The sequence below is a fragment of the Trachurus trachurus genome (genome assembly GCF_905171665.1).
Source record: "Trachurus trachurus genome assembly, chromosome: 3".
Lineage (NCBI taxonomy): Eukaryota > Metazoa > Chordata > Actinopteri > Carangiformes > Carangidae > Trachurus > Trachurus trachurus.
Genome location: NC_139893.1, coordinates 7,542,038 through 7,557,566, shown reverse-complemented (window position 1 = coordinate 7,557,566; position 15,529 = coordinate 7,542,038). Strand labels below are relative to the sequence as shown.

The 15,529-nt window shown below is 39.9% G+C and overlaps 1 protein-coding gene across 2 annotated transcripts; it reads right to left on the bottom strand.

The window, feature by feature from the left end:
• Window positions 1–1,675: 1,675 nt before the first annotated feature.
• dync1li2 (dynein, cytoplasmic 1, light intermediate chain 2) lies at window positions 1,676–14,462 on the bottom strand. 2 transcript variants are annotated; one of them, XM_083995047.1, is made up of 13 exons: window positions 14,312–14,462; window positions 13,346–13,419; window positions 12,727–12,843; window positions 12,379–12,609; window positions 8,855–9,018; window positions 7,296–7,389; window positions 7,000–7,135; window positions 6,726–6,837; window positions 6,513–6,572; window positions 5,961–6,005; window positions 5,721–5,838; window positions 4,602–4,739; window positions 1,676–3,741 (listed from the first exon to the last, which is right to left on the bottom strand). In XM_083995047.1, the coding sequence occupies exons 1-13, from the start codon at window positions 14,395–14,397 to the stop codon at window positions 3,632–3,634; spliced, it is 1,485 nt and encodes a 494-aa protein (XP_083851173.1). In that variant the 5' UTR covers window positions 14,398–14,462; the 3' UTR covers window positions 1,676–3,631. The 2 variants fall into 2 exon arrangements, with proteins under 2 accessions (XP_083851173.1, XP_083851174.1); XM_083995048.1 differs by having other exon boundaries at window positions 1,676–3,736.
• Window positions 14,463–15,529: the final 1,067 nt, after the last annotated feature.

Sequence of the window (15,529 nt, the reverse complement as noted above, 5' to 3'; positions counted from 1 at the left end):
TCAAGTTTAGTTTTGAGACACTAAAATATGTCACAACATATTAAATTTAAATTATTAATATTTCATAATATTTTGTGCTTTAGCATGGGGTTGGAGTAAGGTGTTGTGGAGTCTTAGTAGTGATAAAGGTCAAGTTTAGAGAACATTTTTCGTAATGTGAAGTCAATAGAAACCATATAAATCGTGCAAAAAATATCAAAGTCAACTTAAGTTTGGATTCTTGGTTTTATTGAAGCCAGGGGTGATAAACATTTTCCTTATCTTCGTCGGCATAAGAAGCTAGAATCCACATGGCAGCTTTAGAGGCTACACAATTGTGTTAAAGTCATACAATCAAACTTCTGAATTAATTCAGGACACAAAAATGCAGCCGGCCATGTGCTTACAATGTCTTGATTTCCTGAATACAAAAAGGGACTGGAAGCAGAAGCTCATAGTCTCGTATAGATGTAGACTGTCAATAGTGGTTGAAGGCAATTCAGTTAGGGTGTGAGGAGGCCAGTTGCTTTTCCAACTGACATTTGAGTACAAAAGTTACAACATCTGTTCATTATTCAATCTAGGGAGCAACATCCAATCTTTATAAAGAGCAAGTGCAACTTTGAAAACCAAGCAGCATGAGAGCACTTCATTCCACTCAGCTAAATGCCAAATTGAATAAGTGTGGCCATGTTTCATGAGGACAAATCACTGTGGTCTGTTAGGTTAGGGTGGAAATTTAAAGTATTTTCAAACAGAACGTGTGTTGTGGTCAAAATAATATTTTAAAACAGAAAACAAAAAGGCCTAAGTGGGATGTAAACACAAACAAAAGGGGAAGTTTCATGTCTTCATGTTTCAAAAGAAGGATAATTTGGTTTATCTGCTTCAAGATGTCCCAAACAAAATCCCTGGCAAAAGTGAGATAACCGATTTTTAAAGGACTGATATTAAATTTACAACATCCCCAGCAGAAGGGAATTATTCCGTAGTTACCAACCAAGGGCACCTTCCACAACTTAAGCAGCAAATGCAGATAAAGAATACAATTTTACCGTGTAGGTTGTTAACTTCTAACTTCATTTACTAAATGTTCTAACAAGGCAAGGCAGAAAGAAAAAACAACACAAGGAAAAGTGCTTAATTCAACATGTGGCGGTTGTGCGCCTGGCTGTTCTTGAAATTGTGCTTCATCCACTTGGGCAACAGACCCTCAGGTGCACGTTCCACCCACTCACCAAAAAAAAAAAAAAAAAAAGGACAAATCAAGGACAAAAACAATAAAAGCTTCATTTTGATCAAAAATAAACCCAGAAGAGCCGTGTAGCATTATTTTGTCAACAAAATCAAATCATGCATAGACTGTACACCAATATGGTTCTTGTGGTTATTCCCTTACAGAGTAAATGTTTAAAGAATAAGGTCAAACTCTAATCAAAATGCATTTGTTGATGGTTTTTTCTTTTTTTTTGATGGCCCAGATATGGTTGAGTGAAGTAAGGCATTTCTACCATTGTGATAGGGTGTTATTTGAAAATAGTAAAGTTTATAGGCAGGTCTGAAATGTGGAATGCAAGGGCTCCATGCAAAAGAGGGACAACAGACGGCCACTGGTTAATCTTATGGATGACTACCAACTAGAAAAAGCAGAAAACAGGTAACTAAAATGTATCTTTGGTTCCATGCTCCAATTCACTTCAGTTTTCCTCTTTTTTTTTTTTTTTTGCTATCGGTCTTTGAAATAGCAAATAGCTGCTCTCTTCACACCATTAAGTCAGTGAAAGCTACTCATGTACACTATCCATAGGATTAAGTAGGGCCTTGCATACAGAATGATAATGTACACATTATTAATTCTGATTAGATTATGGTGTCATGAGACCATGGATATTATTACATATGTGATATGGTACAGTATAATGGTTTTTAATTTAAAAAGAAATGACATAAGACAATTAAGCAACCCCTTAAGGACACATATATTAATTAGAAGCATTCCTGTGAAGGCAGGGCGCCCAGTGAGACAAACTGTTAGCTGTACATTGAAGGCAAAGGTTGTCATTTTAAAAGGGCACTGAAAGAAACTGAACAAAAAGACCTGACTGGACAAACAGGTTTCCTACAGGGAGGTGTTCCTACAGCTACTTCATGTAGAAACTGGGAATGTTTGAACTGACATGCGAAAGAAAAAGGTGTGAATAAACACATGTGAAACCAGAGGACAGTGCTGTCAAACACTGACGGAGACAATATGTCGTTTTGTTCAAACCACAGCAAATCATTTGTTATGCGTTTTGGCTGCCGAGCGAGTGGTTTCAACCGTAGTTAAGTGTTCATCTGGGGGGGGTTTAAAGTTCCATCATGTGGTTTCTTCTCGGTATCAGCAGCCATTACAAGAAGGCATTCAATCTATTGCTCTATTGAACACTATCAACTAGGCCACAGATATCTTATTTTTTGAAAAACAACAAGAGACCACAGGCTTGTTTGTACATTAACAAAAATGTAAAACAAATAAATTATTTGGATGACAACAAATGGACAAAAAAAACAAAAAAACAACCTTTTTTAAACCAATGGTGCTACAGAGCCTTTCCTCTTATGCAGACAAGCACCTCTACTATGACACAAACAGCTAACTGTGCGAGGCACTTAGGAGTTATAGTAGGAAAGATGCTGCCCAACCCCCTCCCCAAAATATACACACACCTGTAGCTTAAGAAGCGATTCTGTTGCAACCTCCACACCTCTCAAATCCCAACCAGTCTCATTTAATCAAAGAAGCTATTTTCAGAATTTGGACAGAATTGCATTTTTATACAAAATCAAAGTTAACCTGAATAGATTTTTTTTGTTTGTTTTATTTACAGGATCCTTTGAGATGACTAGGGCTGATGATATGATATGCTGTCAGCTATCTAGACTTGCCATATTAGTGTCATGACGTCAGTGGCATTTTAACAAGTTATGCGATGCGGATCATTGTTTCCTTAACCCCATAAATGGTGCACAAAATAAAATAAAAAGAAGGAGCTCTGTATAAATACATCAGTATCATATCCAACATTTGTTTTTTTTTCTTCTTTTTTTACATTCTACATATAAGTTTGCAAGTATTTATTTTTCACTGAATATATTTAAAGTTTAAATACCTTTCCAATTGCAACCAAATTCCTTCCATCAGATAAGCCGAACCAGAGGCCACAGGAACAGTATATTTCCACTCTTTAAACCCACGAGGAGAGGCTGTTTTACCCCAGAAACTGGGGAGTTGGGGGGGGCGGCCTGCAGCCCAGCGCATATGGCTGGCTGCCAGGGAGTGTGCACACATTTCCATAAACTGACATCCCTCACAAAATAACATTTACAGTGGAAGAGAGGACAGAAATAAAGCCAGGCCGTCAGCACTTATCATCTCATAAACACCTTCATCTCTGTCATCTCTCTCTTCCCATCTCACCAGAACACCAAAATACGCATCTGAAACTCGTTTTGGTGAAACCACTGTCTGTATGTATGTATATGTGTGTGTGTGTGTGACTGATATAAACATTTGGGAATTTGGTCAATTTTTTTTCTGCTCACATGTACATGTATTTGTTTTTTTTCCAGAGTATTAACGCAGTGGACGATGCAGCTGTTTTTGTTGCCTTCACGCTTCGTTCTCTGTCGGCGGTGGTATGTTGTTAGCTGAAACCATGGAGTCTTTGCGCGTCATCCTGTCCAGCTCAGCCTGGACATCAGTCAAACCCGGCTTCTGCCCTTGGAAAAAAGACAGGAGACAAAGCCCAAAAGTAATCTCCTGTAGCTTCTGCGTGTATTCATAAATTTCAGAGTTTTCTATGGCCAGCAAGCAGAGAGAGAGAGAGATGGGGGTTGGATGGTGATGTGGTCCCATGCTGGAGGCTGGCGGCTCACAGCCACAGTTAACACACATGCAAAACTAATCATCAGACAAAGGGTTCATGTAGTCATGCATTATCCTTTCAGCTGGATCTCATAGAGATGTTAACACTGCTCAGTGCTGGAACAAAAAGTACATGTCAGTGGTCTCAGACAGAGAGATGAGTTATGCAATGATTCCCTCGTCATTTCACTGGCTGCATTCAGCTATTTCAACACACTGTATCTGACTTTGTTATATTTACCTGATATAACAAAGTAAAAGAGTTGGAAAAAAAAAAAGAATTGTTGACATGCAAAACAGCTGAGGTTACGCAACAGTGAGACACACATTAGTTTAGCAGGAGAGCAGTGGGTTACGACATGGGAGTGAGTGACATTAGTTTCACGGTTGGAGGTTCGGTACGTACAGATCTGTCGCAAGTTTCCTCAGATGACAGACGTTCAGACAAAGAGAACAACCTTTCTTTTTCTCCTGTTTAAACCTTCTTTCTCAGGCTGTAGAGATAAAACTCCAGAGAGGGAAATGGTCCACAGCCTCTCTAAACAAACAACCCTGTTTATACCTCCTCTAAATGCACTGGATGTTTTAGTCAACAAAAATACTTAATAACTGGTTTGATAATGGGATAATTGTTAACTTTAAAAGAAGAGGATTTGATCTCAGCATAGAACAGCCTGTTTTTAAGAGGTGAGAGCCCTGGAATAAGTGATTGTACCTGTTTTCTTGGCAGACCCTTGCACTCCGGCTCCAACTGCTCCAGTTCCTGGGCTCCCTGGGCTCCCTGGGGCTCCAGTCTTTTTACTCAACAGACTGTTGAAGAAGTTAGCCAGCACTCCCTCATTGGCAGCCCCCGCTGTAGGAGAAACACAGCGATTGTTACATTTTTAATAAGTTGTTGAGGACAAAAGGGTGGCTTTCTGGTATGTGCACCACTCCCAAATTACACACATTTACAACACTATAATAATTACTAATATGAGGAACAATGTGCTGATAAAGTTGAAACAAGCACAAACATCCTTTAATCATGCCAGCATACAACAGCATGGAATAATTTAACTGTGTTTTATTTATTTCAAATGCTCTGTCTTCTTATCTCAGAAATCACTGTACTTGTCAGATATAAACACCCACCCAACACCCTTATAGCTTCTATATAACCGTCTTTGTCTATAATTCTGCTCTTTTGCTGCTGCTTACTTTATATTACTTAATATAACTTTGTTTTGTCCGATTGATTTGTCTATTTACTGTTATATTTAGAACTGTTTTGTTATTACTTGTTGTTGTGGTTCTGTTGCTGCTTTGTTTCTGTTTTGTACATTGTGTTATGTAGGATCCCCTTGAAAACGAGATAGCATACCTCAAGGGTTTCCTCCTAATAAAAGAATGTGCTAATCCAAAACCACAATGCAGGGGGGTTAGCAGGCCTCTATTAAATCTAAATCTATATTAAATCTCTCAATTTATCTTTTGTAAAGATGAAATGCCAAAGCCCCCTACTGCACACCACAAAGGAGAGTAGGGTCAATATTTCCACTTTGGGGTGGCCAGCTCGGGGAGTGTGCAGAAATCAGACATATGAACTGTGTCTCTTGTTACCGCTTGGGGGCAGTGTTGCAGCACTTCAGCTGAAAGGTGTTCAAATTACAGCCAAAAGATCAAAGATGAACGGAAACAACTGTGATCAAAGACTTTTTTTTTTTCTCCTCCAGGCGTCCAAACATTTACTTCAATAACTGTGGATGATGAAAAAATCCTGAAACTGGTGGAAAGCACTGAGGCAGTGGCTGAGACAGGCAAGCAGTGGAGAGCAACGTGCCAGAGCTCCTACCTTTCATGTTGGGGTCAGGCTTTTTGACAGCAGACATGGGTGAGCCGCTGGTCATGGTGGGTTGTCCTGCGCGACCCGCAGGTCTGGGAGACCCCGACGCTGGCCGACCCGGAGACTCCTGCAACACAGAAACCACAGGAAGACGGTGACCGCAAGCAAATGGCTCAGTTTATCAATCTGAAAAGAAAATGATATGCTTTTAAAAGAAGAGGGGATAAATCAGTTCCCTAAGATACTTACTGTTGCTCCTCTTGTTGGTGTGGCCGGCTGCTTCGCTAACATAGACTGGAGAGAAAAGACATTTTAAAGTGAATGTCTTAATCCCAACACTAGGTTCCTTCTCTAATAGAAAATTTTGGAAAAACAATTTTATAAATGCATATTTGTAACATTGAAAGCCTGCACATGCACGGAAGATAGGGGCTGACATTTGATATTAACTCCTGTAAAGACTTGAATTAAATGTCCATAAATAAAACGGAAGTCAAAGTTTTTAAATGAGAGGAGCTAAAGTCTCAGCTGAGTGTTTCTCGTTTATTTGTCCACAAAACAGGAAGTGAAGACAGCGTTACTTGTCATGTGGAAGTTGACTAGTATGTGAGTAAAGCACACAAATATGTTTCCACCTGAAAATACTAGGTCCTTTCATTTTATGCAGTTTAATAAGGAGATTGCATTTCGAGTTCGAGAGCTTGCCTTCAAGTCAAGATGAAACATTTTTTAGAAAACACACAATCAGTCTCACTGGCTGGAGACAGAAATAATAATACACATGAAAGACTTGACACGTACCTGTTGCTTCATCAGGAATACCTGCTCGTCCTCTGCACTTATCTCTTTGTCATGAACCAGCTAGAAAAAAGAAAGAGGAGAGAGAGAGAGAAGGATATGAATGGCAATAAGCTTCTATTGTTTAATGCGATCAGTGCAGTCAAGTGGCAGTCAGGGTTGTAGTGTCAACTTCAAGATTTATATTTTACACAGGTAGTATTTGCACTGCCGTACCTTCCGTACTGGAGGCTTTGTGACAAAATCTTCAAATGGATCTTCGGGTCTCACTGTTGTGAAGTTTTCGTGCAAAATCCCAATTTTCTTCTCATTATCCCATCCAGATGGACTGAAAGAAAGAAACTGCTCAATTACACCGAGTACAATAATAGAAATTCTGTTGTAAATATTCATGCATAGTATTCCAGTATTAACAAAATGATCCAGTTATGACAATTAGAAATGTATATAGAATAAATGGTGGTAAACTAAACAAACCAGCTTCACTTACATGAACACTGCATCCTTCTCCACCACTAAGGCAGATGTGGTGAACTGGAAGTCATACATCTTATGTACTATATATTTGTAAAGCAGATCCATGTTCTTCTCCTCTTTGACTGAAGTATAGATCAGACCAGCTCCATCTGTGTCTCTCAGTTAAGGCAGCAACTCTTGGATGGTAGATGGTGAATAGTCAGCTGATACATGATAAATCTACTAGTAACTCTGGGCCGTTTCAGTTTGAACAGAAAATGTAGTTACTATTGTGATAGGATTACAAACAATTACACGTTGAAAGGATACACTGTAAGCAAAATCGCCTGATGTGGGACTGGATGAAATCAAAGTGCTCCTCTCTGTAGTCATGCTCCTTCTCTAGTACGCCGACTGCGTCACACTACAGAATACAAATTGAGAGAGAGAGATCAATATTTTGATGACAATAACACGTAGGCATTTACATACATATGAGCAGGATAAGAATTTTTTTGCATCTTAAACTCCCTGATTTTAATCAGAACAAATAGATTTTACTATTTGCCGTTCCCTCCCCTCCCAGGGCCTTTGTTGTGTTGATTTTCTCTGAGGCAAGCTAACAAAATGTAATTTTCATAATAACTCATGACACCGTTGACATTAACTAATTAATTTGCTGTTTTTGCTATTTGTCTCCCTGGTTACAGACATACGTCTACCCACTGGACGTATCACTGGTGCTGAGGACAAAGAAACGGGCGCTGGTGTGAAGTGGGAGGACGGACACCTCCACAACACCGTGTCTTTGTACATGGAGCAGTTTCCATGATTAGTCATGACGGGGAGATGTGGTGCAAACAAAAGACTGAGAGACAGTTTTACAAACATATCAATAGACTTCCCTTTTTTATATCTGTTGCTAAATATCAAATAATGCTCTTGAGTGCTGCCTTCTGCAAAGCCTAGCACCGTGAAAACAACTAGACAAAGGCACCAAAGATGAAAAAAGACACATTCACCATCTTGTAGCAAGAGCAAGCATGTGAAGCACTGCTGATTTGTACACTGTGTTTTTTAAGCTCGATATTTTTTTGCCTAGAGGCTAAACAAGCAAGTATAATGGCAGCTTTTTAGTGGAGGATAGTGCCTCACAAAGCAACATAAAAATAAAAACAAATGTATCAGCAGGGAATGGATTGACTCAACATAGGGTACAAGCCCAAATGTGCTTGTGATGGGGTAATTCAAGTACCCTTCAGAGGAAAAACAGCAGTAAAGGCAGCTGTCGGGGCATTAAATGTGGCTTTCGGTGCCTTTTCATCACAAGCGACTCAGGGCTAAGTAGAGAGAGATGTAGCCACAGATTAGAATCACTGTGGTTGCTAAAGTGCAAAAAGCAGAGCAAAGGGAGTTTAATAACGCTTCGGACAATGACCACAGACTGGAGGCTGAAAAAGGCGCTTGAAAACCATTTAGCGACCAAAGAGAGGGTGGCAGGATGTTACTTGAGGGTGTGCCTAATGATCTTCTCCTGAGATAAGTACTCCTGAAAATTTCTGAGGATAATGTTGAGGTAATAGCACTTTTGAGGAACTCCTAAACCCAGTGAACACTCAGTCAGAGCACAAAGCAGTGTCTCATTGGGTGAAAAAATTGGTATAAATAGAATATCTTAAAAAACGAAACTGAATTATAGGAAATGGCACTTTCTGTACAGAGAATCAATCTATTGCTTCATGACACCTGCCACAAGGATTACGACGGAGTTGTACTCTGGATCTTTGGTCACAAGTTTGTAGTGTTGATTGCACAAACTGTTCTACCTCAAACATAGATCTATAAGACTTTGAAAGATCAAAGAAAAAGGTATTTACTAAAGTATTTACCTTTGTGCAAACTATTAGCACTGGAATGCCCAGGTTGTATGTGAGTGTGTTGTCTCCGAGCGGTAGCACAACAGCCTCGTCTTCGCCAGCTGTTGTCGCCCGTCTCTGTGGGGAGGCTGGGGTGGCATCCTCCGGTTCTGCATACTCTTGGAAAGCTTTCACCACTGGTGGAAAAACAAAGGGAGCAAAAACATATATTAATTCAGACAAACTAGTAAATATACAGTATAACTTCAGATGAGCCTGATAAAAAAAGAGTAAGGAGATGTTATTATGTAGCAGTCTGTAAAGAAAACCTAAACCACCTGTGCTTATGAGGAGTTACACAGATCTGCTGGGACTCCCAATTGGTGACCAATTAGCTGACACTTTCCAATGATCTCTGCATGACGAGCCATTATAACGTGTTTTATATGGGTGTGGTGATAAGGTAGCACACTGTAACACTCTACCAGGACGCCACAGACAGGTTGTATAATCATGTATTAAATGAAAACATTAAGCCAAGCAAGGGAAAGTTTTTTTTTCTATCACACTGTAATTGCTAAAACGACAAATTTTGTTAAAAGCATATACTGCACATCCGTATGGTAATTGATTCTTTATTATATCTAGTTTAATTGGGAGGAATTTGTCAATCACACAAATTGTTCACTGTTTATAATCTATGAGTGAAATGACAGAAAAACTAAAAGGCGAGGCATCTTGCACTTTTCCTGTAGTGCTTCCCCAGCTGTCCAGACAGTTACACAGCGGTGGTGGGAGATGGTGGTGTTGGTGGGGGGGGGGGTACATGCAGGAAGCTTTGGCCTACTTCCTCAGTAGCTTCGGGAATGTAGTTGGGGACAGCCCACAAAGCCAGATAGACTTGCAGCTTTGCGCCAACTCCTTTAACTCTCAGACATGGGATTTAGCACATGGAGCAAGGACTGGTGTTACAAGCGATCTAAAAGTTAACCCCTCTTGGAAACAGGATTACACAAATCCAGTGTGTACGCACAAATATGTGCATTTGGACAAAAGGTCTGATCGAACATAATAACAACAACAGGAAGGTTGGTGAACATGTTACGTGTTTCTTTTTCCTCCCCTGTTGTTTAAATGTATATAAAACACATCTGAGCCAAAATGACAAAAATTTCAACAACTAAGAAAAGTCAGACATTCATTTAATCCTTTCCAGCACTGAGGCTTTAAGCTACACAGGGGGTCTACTGGGCCAAGGCTTGGCATACAACTATAAGATTTATTGAATGAAAACACAGGCACAAGTCCAGATTAATTAGGAATTACAACACTAGTAGACTACTACAACTATTAGCAAATGAATACAACTACAAACCCCCCACCCGAACCGCTTTTTTTATATGAAAACATCCATCTCACTCAGTGATTTGAAGCCTACAGGTTGTGAGCATTTGATACCAAACGGATATTTTGGGTGGAGTTTAAATACATAGTGAAAGTGACTAAGACAGACAGACTTTGCCCGGCTAAGAACCATATATCTATTGCACAAACAAAGGTGAGGTCAAAAAGCATTTGTACACATAGCTGAGGACGGCTCAGCCTTCTATAAATCAATTAGCCTATACTCCATTTAAATAACTTACACTTAACTTCACAAAAGATCTGTATTAGCAACAACATTTTTACCATGTATATCCATCTGAACATAAAAGCTATTCAAGCTCATATTTAGTTGTGATGATTTCTTGGCAAATGGATCTTTAAATAAACAAATCTGCTCTCACTGGTTATTGTGGGATGAGCCCAGGTTTCACACCAGTCTAAAACTGTTTACTACTTAAAGCTGTTGGCTCATGGTTTTTATAGCCGTCTGGTTTTGTGCTTGCTTAACGTGAAACAGCCCAAGTGAGCAAAACAAAACACCCAAGATGTTTGTCTAACCACTATTCCTAAATACTGTAACTTAAATAAAAATAAAATCCCTCCCACAGAAGTGAAACATTTCTCCCTTCAAGGCAGCGATAGGTTGATCCTGTAATTTGACATGAGACCGAGCAGCTAGCCCTACTTCAGTTGCAGCGCAGCAGGAGACAGAGCGTCCAGCCCCACTAACTGTTTTCAGACTCACTCAGTTTACGTCCCTTCTTTTCCCTGACGCTGCTGCTGAAGGGGAGGGAACCATGATGCAAGATGCCTGCAAGACTCTCTGGACAAAAGCCTCCTGCGCATACTGCCAAGCTGTCAGCCTGCCTCGCTCACTCACACATTCATATCCACCACAAGTATGTAATCTGACTAGGTCACACAAATGTGCTACTGACATCACATGATCCTGATCGCCACAGATATGCTGGAAGATGCTTTATGTCTCAGCTGAACTGGAAATCTGACCATGTCAGTGGGTGGGGTCAAAACGCTTGTCCGATTTCTCTGGGGTCCCTCCTACTTTTCCTTTTTGGCCAAACAGTTAAGCCAAAAAAAAAAATTGGAGACTCGAGAAAAAAGGACAAACAGTACAATCTCAATTTTACAACTAAAATGAATGTTCAAGCCAACATCTACTGAATACACCATATAATGAATAAACTCCAAGAAGTATTTCCTTTATGCCATGTTGCATAAAATCAATTTCCACTACGCTTAGTAATACAGCAATTTGAACTTAAATGAATCAGACAAGAAAATTGAAAATGTCCACTCATTTAAAGTAATTACATATAAATGTTTGAGTCATCACTTGGCTTCCAGCTTGCCTGGTCTCTTTGACATGTGCCAGCACACTGCGCTACTTGTTACAACTTGTCACTGTATTTGCATGTTAAACGTTAACACCATTTCTAGACATTTTATGTCAAAATTATCCACAATAATTAAACAATTTGGCTTCTTTGTGATAAGTCATTTCAGACTTATGAGAGAAACAGCAGTAGGAACATTTTGAAGGCAGTCAAGAAACTTCTGCGAAACCCTGCAGGCTGAACTAACTAGTCTGAAAAGCAACAACCTTTTCTAACACAAAAGAACTGTTCATAAGTGAGAGACGACCAATTCTAAAATTAACAGGAGAGCAGCATCTGAGTGCATCACACTCATTGATTTGCAGATCTTGCCTGCAGCCAGAACACACAGCTGAGGATCATGGGCCTCTCTGATGATGACCTAGAAACATCCTTGACAATGTGTAATGCTGTACAAGTGCTTCGCCTTGACTGCACACTAACCAATCTCTCCTTTTTCCCAGCAGCCAGCAGCCAGCAAGCAGGAGTAAGTCTCCCATCACTTTCACCCTGGGATGCTTCAGGCACTTTTTCTGAGTGCTGTTTCCTTCAACTCTCCTGAGATATAATTTCACCAGAATGTCTGTATGTCATATTTTCATTTTGGTATAACATGATACAATTTAGTTTTCTCTTATTATTTCCATGTTCAATGTTTGACCAAGAAATTTTACCAATTAAGAGAAAAATAAATGCCTGGTGTTTATCAGCAATACAGAGACAAAATCATTCACAACGCAAGACACATACAAGGTAGATAAAGTCGACATTACTTACTTTTCTGCTCCAATTCTCTCCTGTCATCAGGAGGGATCTTGAGCTTGTCCACATGGCCGCGTAGCACACTCGCCCACTTCTGTAGTGACTCCATAATGGTCCAGGGTCGTGACATGTCCGCAACAAACACAGCTAGACAGTCAGGTAGTGACTGGGCTGAGACAGCAAACTTAAGTAGACCTTTGTGGTATACGTCCCCGTCCAAGATCCACACATTACAGCGTGTAAGGTCTGCAAAGAAATAGCAATATACAAGTTAAATACACAGACAATTATTATACTGCTGTAATTTTATGAGGGCCACCGCTATAAAACAACCACAAAGAAAGGTAACAGAGGTAAACTCACCGTCTCTCTCCTCATCATGGACATTTAAGTAGAGATATTCCAGTCCCCTCCCTTTCTTGTTGTGATCAGTTCCTTGAAGTTTGGCCATAAGTGACGTTTTTCCGGATCCATCCTCACCTGCAAGACATTTTTATTCATCAGCTATTTATCGTTCATAGTGCTTATGAATCACTGATATATTTTATTTATAATCAATATGATGTACAAACGTACCAAGATCACTCATCACTTCATTTTACTGGCTATTAAAAATAAAGCATATATGCTATTTACAAGAAGGATGACTACCCCCTGATGTCATGGCTGTAAGAGGCAACAATGACTCTCATAAATTGTCCAGGTCTGTTTTTGGAAGGCCAACACAAATAAATATGATCCCAACCCAGAAAAAGAACTGTCTCTGATGTGATGTTATGCTATGTTTGTCATGTCCTCTGTTCAAAAGCATAGGGGAGACAAGCAGCTTATAGTGCAGAGTGTTTGAAAAGTGAGAAAGCTTCGACTGTATAATCGCAAGCTTTTGTGAATACACTGTCATTCTGCACCTTGAGGGCCCTCCACTCCCTAAAGGTGCACTGCAAAGCCCTGCAGAGGCACATGTGGATTCAGAAATACTCACCAAATACCAGGATATTTTTTCCCGATGGCAACTTTGAACTTGATCTAGTCGAAACGTCACTCAGTATGGAGGTCCTACAAAAAACACAACCAGGCGTATGTTGAGAAAAACGGATAGACAACAACAGGATGTACTGTATAGCTGCAAGACGGGCGGTCAGGCGGCACAACACTGACAGCTGCCTAGCTGAAGTAAATAGGCTGCTACCATAACAGTGACTGGACAGCAGACAGCAAAAACCACAGAACAACCACATTCAACATTAGCACTATTATATTAGTTGCATTGGGTTATTCAATCGCCACTTCTCATCTACATCTGGCTCAGTTATGTGTCCACGACAACACAAAAAGAAAAAACAGGAAATGATAAGTCGCCTCCAGTGACCGGCACAGCAGAAATAAGTTGTTGAATCTATGAAAACTGACAAGCTAAAGCTCAATAACAGCTAGATCTGTAAAGACATTCATTAAACCAGAGCCAACATGACTTTTCCTTATACTTCGGGTTGTCACTTTTAGGTGTTAGCCTGTTAACATTTACGTTACTGTTGCCTGCTAGCTCGCTGCATTAACGTTATCTGCAATAACGGAGCTAACTCCTGTTTAGCTCCTGTCCTGACATGATTCAATGTCAATGCTCTTGCTAAACATGAATGGCTTTCTCAAAAAATGACCCATAATTTCAACAACACCTCTTGTTATTAGTAAAAAAGAAAAAAAACTGGTAAACAGCAATGTAGTTAACCAACAGTAGCCACAGTTAGCAGAGATGCTAGCAGAAGTAGCATTAGCAGCTTCAGTTACAGTGCTAATGTTACCGCTAGCCGGGGCGGCCGGTGTCTGTCTGACTGGGATCAACCGGCAGTGACAAAGCAGAACCGGACCGGGTTGTGCTCTCTCCCCCAGGAAAGACAGACCCCGGGAACCTTTTCTCTTTTTTAAAAGAAAGAACAGGACAACTTGCCAAAGGTTTTGTCCTTCTTCCTCTTCGTTGTTATTCTCGCCTGCCCCGGCTGCGCCCGGGAGCTGTTTCTCCAGAACGGGAGCCATCTTCTCTTTCTACCACCACCACAAAGGCAAGGCCCTGCTGCTGCTGCTGCCGCCGCTGCCGCCGCTGCTGCTGCCTGGGCTCCGCTAGCACCGCCCTCACACACACAAGTAGCCAAGAGGTGCGTTACATTCGGTCACCGTGACGCCGCGCTGACAACTAGAATGTACCTCTGCATTCTGCATTCACTGAATGATAATAATTCAACTAGATTCACAGGGATCTTCAACGTTTTTTCAGGCCAAGGACCCCCAAACTGATGGAGAGAGATGGAGCAAGGGACCACCAAGAATATTTGTCTTATTTCTTGTCAAAATGTCTCATTTCTAGTCAAAACTACTTAAAATAAGACTCATCACCTAAAAATATAACAATCTGTCAGTGAAAGCAAGTTTTTTGTGCTTGTAATAAGAAAGAAAAACTTGCTCCACTATCAGATTTTCCTACTTATTTCAAGTGAAAATATGCTTGAAAGAAGTAAAAAAAAAAAAAAAAAAAAAAAAAAAGGGTCTAAAAACAAGCTACGTTTTAATGTGATGAGTCTTATTTGAAGTAGAATTAGATTGTTTTGACTAGAAATAAGACACATATTCTTGGTAAGATTTTGAGTTTTTTTCAGTGTACTATATTGTATAAAACTGTGTTTTTTATATATTTTTAACTGTGCCTAGTACCATGTATAAACCTACCTTGTTTTTGTGCATTCAATTCATGTTTTTATCTTTAACATGTAGGCTACAGGTACAGTGAGCCAGGAATAAACAGACCATGCCGACACCAAGGTCAATATCAACAATGTCTGACAATTGCATATACAAGCTATTAAAATTGACATTTTTACTTTAAACATTAATATGGAAATGAAAAAATATGTAAAATTGTCTAATCAACTGAACATTTTGAGACCCTAGGCCTATACCTCCGCGGACCCCCTGTTGAAGACCTCTGAACTAGAATATATTGTTTCTCATTATATTGATATTTTACTCTATTTTGGTCTTACTCTGCTTTATTTATACTGTATGTTGCAATGTAACAATTTAGTTGTTTACTGTGACCACATCTGACATGGGTTGTTAGGAGAGATAGTGATTCATGTTGGGGTTTTCTTTCACTCTAATGCAGACGCTTTGA